Source organism: Chenopodium album, chromosome 9 (assembly GCF_948465745.1).
Source record: "Chenopodium album chromosome 9, dcCheAlbu1.1, whole genome shotgun sequence".
Classification (NCBI taxonomy): domain Eukaryota; kingdom Viridiplantae; phylum Streptophyta; class Magnoliopsida; order Caryophyllales; family Amaranthaceae; genus Chenopodium; species Chenopodium album.
This window is the reverse complement of record NC_137842.1, coordinates 5,474,682-5,483,916: the sequence shown is the minus strand read 5'-3', so window position 1 is coordinate 5,483,916 and position 9,235 is coordinate 5,474,682. Positions and strand designations below refer to the sequence as shown.

Genomic DNA, 9,235 nt, shown 5'->3' with positions numbered 1-9,235 from the left:
AAGGAGGGTACATCCTAAGAGAATTAAAACAACGTGTCTCATGACCGTTAAGTAACTCAATCATCCACATTTGGCCGGTTAAAAACGAGGTCATACAAGGTTCCTTATATATATGGTTCAAATAATACTTTGTAATGTAACATGTGTTGCAAGCAATCAAATCCCAAAAATTATCCTCCTCATATAAGTACTCTTTGCATAACAAGAGCATCTTAAGTTGCATATCATAATCCATACCTACAAACAAACAAGTTTAATTTCAAAATCAATTATATAACATAACTAATATTAATATGATATATATAAGATTTAAATGTACAAAACAAGGATGAATTTTAATCATCCAACAAAAGTAGCAAAAGTAATCCCATTAACACCCATACAATTTTTCTCTATAAAACATAAACATATACACGGGTTGGGGATGCGTACAACATTTCCTATTTCTTTTTGTTGTACACTTACAGAAGAAGATATATATGAATTATGGACTTAAAGAGCCATTTTGGAATAAGTTCTAACAAACAAAAGCTAGCATAAGATTCCAAAAGTGCATATGGTTACATTCTTAATCTAATTCCTAATTTACCATATGCAATTCTAAGTAGTTAGTAAAGTCAGTAGCACATATCACTTGTGTCCCACATTTTGTGCATACATAAACCGAATGTATTCAACTCTTTTCTTATCATCCGGAAATTCTAAAAAGATTGTCCTTCTTTGTGGATCTTCAATGAGTGTACAAGCATAGTAAAATTCAAGTGAGCTAGAATCAAAATCATCCATGGAACATAATTTAGCCATAGCATCAGTCACACTATATTTTGGTGTAGCAACATTCATAGAATTCATCATATTCACCATAGCAGTTTGAAACTCTTTAGAGGAACTATTCCTCTCAGCAATTATTTCCATCATTCCATCAATTTTATCACTAAGGGCAGCACTCCCTCTAGACTTTTTATTTTTATTTTTTTCAGACCTTGAACTCTTGTTACTTTGAAAGGAACCACTCTCCATTACCCTTTTCCCTTTTCCTTTATCATTGATCTCATTAGGGGTGGATATGGGGTTAGGGGATGAAGGGCTTTGTTCCCTCCACATTGCATCCCATTCATTTCCCAAATTAGAACCTACTTCATCATAATCAGTAACATAAGGAGAATGAGCCTGATGAGAACTAATGGTTGGAGAAGGAACATATGCTTCATCATCCATTGTAGGAAGATCGGCCACTGGAGTAAACTTTTCGGCTCCTTGGGCACATCCCCCAAAAACTTGATCCATTTTGTATTCAAGCTCAGGTTCAATTCCTTCATCACGAAAGATTTCAAATTTTGCATTTTCCTATCAAATAAAAAAAAAGAGTTAAAATTTTTCTTACCTCCCCCCATCTTGTTAATCATTAAACAACACTCTTATGATAACATTAAAAAACTAACCTTTATTTTTAAAGCCCACAACTCATCACTTGCGGAAACCGTTCCTTTCTCATGATCCCACCCTAAGCCGGTTTCCTTCGATTTCAATTGTTTCCAAAGTATCCATTTAGGCCTCATTCCATCCAATTTGTTTTTAAGCCGACCTTTATCCCATGCTAAGTTTGTGGTATTTTCCCAATTTTCTACCACTTTTTTCCACAACTTGTGTGAAGTAATAGCACCATTTTTTCCTTTACTCCACAATGTGTTTTTAATACAAAGATAAAAAAGTATGTGGATTAATTCATTGGACCAAGTTAGTCGATTTACATTCACCAATTCTTGGATTTCTCCATCATTTATCCTCTCCCCTATGTGATTACTTTTGCTTTTCTTTGGGGCCATCTAAACAAGTAAGTAAAAACATTATTACACAGCTATTTCAGCTCATATACTACATAACATAATGAAAAACCAAAATTGTGATACGAAAGATGTAAATAACAACTACATTTAACAAAATAATTACGTATAGAATAGCAAGTTTTAAAACTCAAACTCTGAAAATTATACTCACAAGGACAGGGCATACGAAAAATGTAAATTGCAAATTCATTCCTAAAAGATGTAAATTGCAAATTCAATGTTCTAATACATGTTAGCAACTACTGTACAAATTAATTTTGTATAATTAAATTTTGGTTGAAAAAGGTGATAGTAGTAAATCTAAGGAGCAAACACCAATAAAGACGTCATTTTGCTTCCTCTTCATTTTGCTCATGCATTAAGCTAGTTGGGATCTCACTTTTTTGATGAGATTGTTTTTTTTTTTAAAAAAAAAAATTTCTTTTTTATAAAAAACAAAACAGAACCCATACATTTGCAAATTGAGATCTCAACAATTTTGTTTTAACTAACCAATAAGGCTTCTTATTAAATTCTTCCCTAATTAAAAGATAATTGAAGAGCTTCATGGTAAATTCTACATCAAATTTCACCAAATTAAATGAGTATTTTCTACAAATCTAAATAACTTAATAACCACAAAAACAAGATAATAATAATAAAAAAAAAGTTACCGAATAATGTAGTCATGCAGATGCCGGATCTTGATTATGAATTTATGCTCCGCCGCTCCCGACGCTTTAGTGAAAGTGATACCTTCACCCCAACTTCTCCCAAATTCTATCTGTAGTATAATAGTGGGTTTTTTTTATTTTTGGAGAGAGAAAGGTAATTGAGATGAGAATGATAATAGGTGTCATGAGGGATTGTTATCATTTAAGCCAAAAAGCCAACCCAAAAAAGCTACTCTCACTAGCTTTTGGCTTTTGGCGGAAAAGCTAGCTTTTTAGCCAACCAAAAAGCCAATTAACCAAACACAAATTTTGGCTGTTTGACCACTTCCAAAAGCCAAAAGCTATACAAACAGCCATCAAAAAGCTACTTACCAAACAACCCCAAAGTATAAAGTAAGATTTTATGATCACTACAAAAAAATGTCCATATAGAAACGAAATTCTAGCGACGGAATTTTATCCGTTTCTAAATTAGAGACGGAATCAAAAAATCCGTCTCTAAATTAATTTAGAGACGGAATTTAAAAATCCGTTTCTAATTTAGAAACGGAATTAAAAATTCCGTCGCTAAATTAGCAACGGAATTGAAAATCCGTCTCTAAATTAGAAACGGATTTTTTTTTCCGTTGCTAAATTAGCAACGAATTTTTTTTCCGTTGATGAATTTAGCAACGGATTTTTTTCCGTTGCTAAATTTAGAGACGGATTTTTTTTCCATTGCTAAGTTAGCAACGGATTTTTTTTTTCCGTTGCTAAGTTAGAGACAGAATTTTTTTTTTCCGTTGCTAATATGAGCAACGGATTTTTTATTCCGTCTCTAGATAATTTTTTAAACTAATTATTTAAAATATTACATTAGAGACGAATTATGTAAGTTAAATTCATCTCTAAACTAGAAACGAATTTTCAAATCCGTCTCTAATTTAGCAACGGATTTGAAAATCCGTTGCTAAATTAGAGACGGATTTGAAAATCCGTTTCTAAATTAGAGACGGATTTTAAATTCCGTTTCTAAACTAGAGATGGATTTTAAATTCCGTCTCTAATATTTCTTTCATTATTATCAATTATGTGCGTAAAAGTAAACAAATAATATTTGGTATAGTTGGTAAGAGTATCAATATTTGACATTGAGGTCACGGGTTCGACTCCTACTAACAGTAATATTGCGATTGGAGATTCAAGGAGCGTTACATGGAAAGCCGAGTCGGGTTGACCCGAGTGAGGTCGACCCAAATAGCAGCTTTTTTTTCGATTCAAAATATTTTTTCCGTTGCTGAATCTAGCAACGGATTTTTTTTTTCCGTTGCTGAATCTAGCAACGGATTTTTTAATCCGTTGCTAAAGCTAGCGACAGATTTATTTTTCCGTTGCTAAATCCAACGACGGATTTATTTTTTCCGTTGCTAAATCCAGCGACAGATTTTTTTTTTTCCGTTGCTAAGTCCAGCGACGGATTTTGTTTTTCCGTCTCTAAATTCATTTAGCGACAAGGTTTTTACCAACGGAGTGATTCCGTTGATAAATCCGTAGCTAGCTATGTCCAGCGACGGATTTTTAGCAATTAGCAACGGATTTCACCTGTTGCTAAAAGGCCAAATTTTTGTAGTGGATGTGTTTGTCAAAAATGGAGGGAGTATGGAGTAGTAGTGTCCTTTAAAACTTCAATTTTCAGAAGATAAAAGTATATACTACTTCGTAAGATTTTACGACATATTTGTAAAATACAAATTAAAATAGAAATGCATAACAAAGAAATTTATGATTGTGGGGAATAATTTCAAGCCTTTAAAATCCCACTAGCTTGAACCCCACTGTGATCATACACTAAAGTACGGTGGCGTCCAAAAGGGAAGAAGATAGAGCAAAAGAGTCGCCAACAAGTTTTTAAGGAACTTGTAAACCATTCACGAGGTGAAGGTTACACCCCTTAACGATCCAAGAGATCGTCAACTCCATAAGGTCATGAACCAAATAAGGGTTCGGGGATGAAGGTACAAATCCTACCTAAAAGAGATTGAACCTGCCCTAATAATAGGCCTCTACTTTATTCTGCTCGTATTCATGTGCGCTTTCTGACTAACATGCAATCAATAGGATTAACCCTAAACCTGTTTATCTATGTTGGTTGAATTTAATGCACAAATAAACTATTATTGGCGATCACTTGAATTATAATCACATTAACCCTCAACAAGATTATTAATTATCTTATTAAGCGTGATTGCAAATACAAATTCCCTTTAAACATGCAATAAAGGTGATCAAGCAATAACAATAAAATAATAAGCATCAAGCAACATAATAAATAATAAACATCATTAATAATAATAATAATCATAATCATGTTAAAGCATAATAAACATAGCAAGATCCTAGGCATGATACTAACAAGATTAATAACAAACCCTAGCATGTCACTAAGCAATAAAAATCAAATCTTTAGCCCTAACATGATACTAACAATCATAAATATTAGGAAGAATATAGGAAGCATCGTACTTTTGATCATACTTAATATTAAAAAAATATCCTAGACATGATACTAGGAATATCATAATAACAATATAAACATGATTCTACATCATAAATCAATTAATCAATAAAATACTTACTTGGATGCCTCGTACCTCTTTCTAATAACAAAATACACATGTTAGTAACTTTAAGGAAAAAATAATAATCAAAGCAATTAAATTAAATAATTGAAAGAGAGATTTGGGATCAAACCCTCAGAAATTAAAACCTTTCACGTCTAGGGCGAAGGCAACTTCGAATATGGCTAGGTGTTTCTAGATCTTGCGAATGCGGAATTTTGTATGAGAAAAGCAAAGTTTAAAAAAGAATAAAAGAAAAGAATTCTAATGAAAGGGATGAATGAATGAATGAAAAGAATTAATGAATGACTTGTGAATGAGGAGAATGAATGAAGAAGAGAATTGATGATTCTTCGTGAATGAAAACGGAATTTTTAATACGATATTTATAGAGAAAATCATCCAAAAAAAGATAATTTAACAAAACAGAGTCTGAAGATCGCAAAAACACCTTGGCGCCAGCCCTGGCTAGTTGACGCCAGCACCAGTGGCTAGCGCCTGGCGCCAATCCTGGTTCCAGGCGCCAAGGCCTGGGGTTGGACGCCAAAGCGATTTTCAACGCGTTTTCGAAAATCTGATAAACTTACCGTACTAGAAGATAAAATAATATAATTTCCATCGAAAAAGCTATTTGATCTTGATTAAAACTCTGAAGAGTCCTAATTGAATTAGGAATGATAAATTATATTAGGCCCTCCCCTAGATCATTAGGCCGTACTTAAAGCTCAAACCGGGCCCAGTTTAGTAAATTGGCCATAACTTCCTCAATATTCATCGGAATTGGGCTTATAATATATCGTTGGAAAGGTCTTTGCAAACCCCATCCAACTACACCACTATTGGACCCATATCATGGACCAACCAAACTGGATTGGCTGTTTTCTTTAAAATAAAGTTTTCAAAAACAGGGAGAAGAGAAAAAGAAATAAAACTTTCCGCAACACTAAACCTTTCCACACTTGCGTTTCATTCGATTATGATTCGACGTGAAAGGTACTCATCACCGAGTTTGGTTTTGGGGAGACACAAATGGGTGTCTACAATGATATAAATTAAAATGTGTGATTTTTTTTGTTTTTTAATTGATACATGGGTTGAAGCTTTGATTGGATTAAAGTTTGTGGAGTTTGAAAATTTAAAACTTGAAACTAAACTCAAATAGAATTGAAAATAAGTCAAATATATGTAAACCGAAAATTAAACTTGCACCCTAACTTTTAAATTATACTTTGACTAGCATTTCAAAAACTCAAAGCATTTCAAAAACTCGACGTGATGAAATAGAGAGTAGTAATATATGCTGTAGTAGGTAGAGTATTGTTTGTCTGTTAGTGCTGTTATAGGCTAGCAGTATATTTTTGTTTGCTCTGTAATGATCTGTAATGTTCCTAGTGGTCCTAAGAGGCCAATTCCCTAGGTTAACTTTTGGGTGCTGTCATATATAAGGCAGCAAGAATATTGTAGCAGTCATTCAGAAAAATTTCACAAAAATGCTCAATGAAAAGATCCTGCTCCCACCATATTTGCTGCTATTCTGTTTGTGCTAAAAATCGAGCCTTTTATGTCTTTCATCATGGTATCAGAGCAAAGGTCAGTATACTAGCAACATTTATACAGTAAAGTTTAAAAATTTGCTCTTTAATATTGTGAACTGTAGATCTGTGAAAGTAATATATAAAGTTGATATATTTATTATTAGAAATCCCTTGTTTCCTTGCATACTAAAATATGTCGACTGTAATAGAGAATACTAGCCCCTTATATTTGCATCCATTTGATGGAAGCAACTCTATTAGTGTAGAAAAGCTGGAAGGATCAAGTAATTATAGATCTTGGAAAAGGTCAATGGAAATCAATCTTGGATCCAAAAGAAAATATAGGTTTGTGACTGGAACTGTAGGAAGAGACTTGAATGATAGGGTTAAATAAGAAGCATGGGATGTCTGTAATAACATGATAATAGCATGGATACTAGGAAATGTATCAGATTCTATCAAAAAATTTGTCATGTTCATCAGCAACTGCTCTCAGATCTGGAAACAACTTGAACAAAGGTATGATATTGCAAATGGTTCAAGGAAATATCAGTTGAACAAGGAAATCTATGAAACAAAGCAGTCAAGCAAAAGTGTGACTGATTATTACACAGAATTAAAAATTTTGTGGGAAGAGCTAGAAAACGTGACGACTCTGCCTCCTATAACCACCACCAATGCAGAAATCACAACATTTCTTACTGCCCTGAATCAACATCAGGATGAACAGAAGTTATTCCAGTTCCTAAATGGACTGGATGAGAGTCACAGTCAACTAAGGAGTCACTTGCTTATGCAAACTCCTTTGCCTAGTGTTGACTCGGCATGTAACACCCTACATCAAGAAGAGAATCAGAGAACAATGCTGAAAACTGTGAAAGAAGAAGTTGAACCCTTGGCAATGTTTAGCAAGGGTAATAGTGAGGGTGTGACAGGAGAAACCACATGCACACACTGTGGAAAATTTGGTCATGTCAAGGAAAAATGCTGGTATCTGAAGGGATTCCCAAGTGGACATCCAAAAGCTCAATAGGACTTCAAAATGAAAACCAATAATAGAGGTGGATTCAGAGGTGGAAGAGGCAATAGAGGTGGAGGTAGAATAGGAAGAGGTGGCAGAATTGCTGCAAATATGCACACAGAAGCAGGAAGCACAAGCAACAGCTCCTCTACACTGCCATTCAATGTAAATTAGCTGGAACAACTGGTAAAAATGTGGCCAAATGTGGGAAAGCCTGCTGGAACAGGACAAGAAGAAGAAGATGACCTTGACTTTACATATGCAGGCATGGTGAGCTGTCACTATGCTGATGCAACAAAGGTAGCCTGGATCATTGACTCAAGTGCCTCAGATCATATGACAGGGAACCTTGAGATGCTTGAAAATGCTGAGAAATGCATAAATGAGGCAAAAATAAACCTGCCAACTGGTCATACATCTGGAATTACTCATAGAGGATGTGTGAGCCTAGAGAATGGAATAAAACTCAGAGAGGTTTTGTATGTTCTTGTATTCAAACATAATCTGCTGTCTGTACAAAAGTTGGTGGAGAATGAGTCATGCAAAGTTTTGTGTAATACAGGACAAGAAGAGTGGAGAAATCAGAGGGATAGGCAAGGCAGAGAATGGTCTGTACTATCTCATAAATGAGCCAATGCAAGATGTGATCAAGAAACTTGCTGAACTGAAGAAACATAGTGAGAAAGTGGCTTTACAGGCAACATCAACAATGACACTACCAGGGACTATGAAGAATGTGAACAAGCTGAGTGAGCCAACTCTATGGCACCAGAGGTTAGGTCATGCTCCTATGACTAAGATTAGAAAAATTGAAGAGTTGAAGGGGGTTGAAAAGAAATGTGAAGATGTGTGTCTGACATGTCTTGCTGCAAAATTTACAAAGCTTCCCTACACCTTGAGTGAATCTAGAGCAAAACAGGCATTTGAACTGATTCACATAGATATCTGGGGAGCATATAAAGTGGCAACTAGATGCAATCAGAAGTATTTTCTCACAATTGTGGATGACTTCTCTAGAGTGACATGGGTAAAGCTGTTGAAAGAGAAATCACAGGCATTTAGTGGAATAGAGGAATTTGTTCATATGAGCAAAACTCAATATGGGAAGAAAGTGCAAGTGATAAGATCTGACAATGCTTTGGAGTTTGATGATGGGAGCTGCAAGAAGCTCTTCTGAAAGATGGGAATGGTTCATCAGACAAGTTGTGTGGACAGACCACAACAAAATGGAAGAGTTGAAAGGAAGCACAGGAATATTTTGGAGATGGCAAGAGCTCTCATTCAAGCTGAAATTCCTTTGCAATACTGGGGTGATAGTGTTCAAACAGTTGTGTACATAATCAACAGGTTGCCCACACCACTCTTGAATCACAAGAGTCCATATGAGGTACTCACTGAAACTAAACCAGTTTATAGTCACATAAGAGTTTTTGGATGTTTGGCTACGGCAAGTAATCCAAGTAGAAATGTAAACAAATTTAGCATGAGAGGTGTGCCATGTGTATTCTTAGGATATCCTTTAAATCAAAAGGGGTACAAACTGCTGAACCTGGCAGAAAATAAAGTTTTTGTGAGTAGGGAT

General features: G+C 34.8%; 1 protein-coding gene across 1 annotated transcript; it reads left to right on the top strand.

The window, feature by feature from the left end:
- The first annotated feature begins 7,050 nt into the window (after positions 1-7,050).
- Positions 7,051-7,665, top strand: LOC145557367 (uncharacterized). The gene has a single exon (XM_081618551.1). It carries the CDS (start codon positions 7,051-7,053, stop codon positions 7,663-7,665), a length of 615 nt encoding a protein of 204 aa, XP_081474677.1.
- The last annotated feature ends 1,570 nt before the right edge of the window (positions 7,666-9,235 follow it).

Excerpts from the sequence above, each read along its gene's own strand:
- LOC145557367 (XM_081618551.1), top strand. The coding sequence starts at position 7,051 with ATGATAATAGCATGGATACTAGGAAATGTATCAGATTCTATCAAAAAA.